Source organism: Gekko japonicus, unplaced genomic scaffold (assembly GCF_001447785.1).
Source record: "Gekko japonicus isolate JY-2015 unplaced genomic scaffold, Gekko_japonicus_V1.1 scaffold59593, whole genome shotgun sequence".
NCBI classification, from domain to species: Eukaryota; Metazoa; Chordata; class Lepidosauria; order Squamata; family Gekkonidae; genus Gekko; species Gekko japonicus.
The window spans coordinates 1-742 of NW_015232009.1; the positions used below are offsets into that span (position 1 = coordinate 1).

At 63.7% G+C, this 742-nt stretch overlaps 1 protein-coding gene across 1 annotated transcript; it reads left to right on the plus strand.

Moving 5' to 3' along the window:
- The first annotated feature begins 6 nt into the window (after positions 1-6).
- On the plus strand, positions 7-736 carry LOC107125387 (heat shock protein 30C-like). The gene has a single exon (XM_015428817.1). The coding sequence runs from the start codon at positions 29-31 to the stop codon at positions 689-691; it is 663 nt and encodes a 220-aa protein (XP_015284303.1). The 5' UTR covers positions 7-28; the 3' UTR covers positions 692-736.
- Positions 737-742: the final 6 nt, after the last annotated feature.

Here is a 742-nt window from a genome sequence, read left to right on the forward strand (position 1 = left end):
TTTTTCCCCTCAGCAGTGCCGCATCGCCATGGCGAGCTACAGCCGTCTCTTGCTGCGGATGCTCCCCCTGCGTCGGTGGCCGTTGCACGGCCTGGGCCCTGTCTGGCTCAGCGATCCCCAGCCGGCCTGCAGGGTCCTGTGGCCGTCCAGCCACAACCTCATGGACCGAGTCGTGGCCGACGTAGAGAGGCAGATGCAAGACATGGAGAAGATGACCCGGGCCTTCTTCCAGGCCGCCCCGCTTCTGACGTGGGAGCGTGAGAGCCAGAGGGAGCCACGCGAGGAGAGTGCCACGGAGGCTGCTGTGAAGGGGCAACCAGACGGGAAGCACTCCTTCTCCGTGGACGTGACAGGCTTTTCCCCAGAGGAGATGACGGTGAAGCTGGACGGCAGAAAAGTCACGGTGACTGCCAAGCGCCAGAGGGAGAGCCAAAGCGAGGGGGGCAGCTACTGGCAAGAACACCAAGAGCTGCGGCGGGAGACCCTCCTTCCGCCCGACGTGGACCTCCAGGCCGTCTCGTGCTCTTTGACCCCGGACGGGCAGCTGTGCATCGAGGCACCACGCTTGGCTTCTTCTGCGACCACGGAGAAGGCCATCCCGATTGACGTCCAGTCTGAGGCACAAAACAGGCCCAGTGGGGAAGAGAAAGAGCCGGGGGGCAGCGATGGGGCCAAGGCAAAGGAGACCTGAAATCCGCCCCGATAACCACAGAACACCCTCCCACTGCATGGAAAACCAACG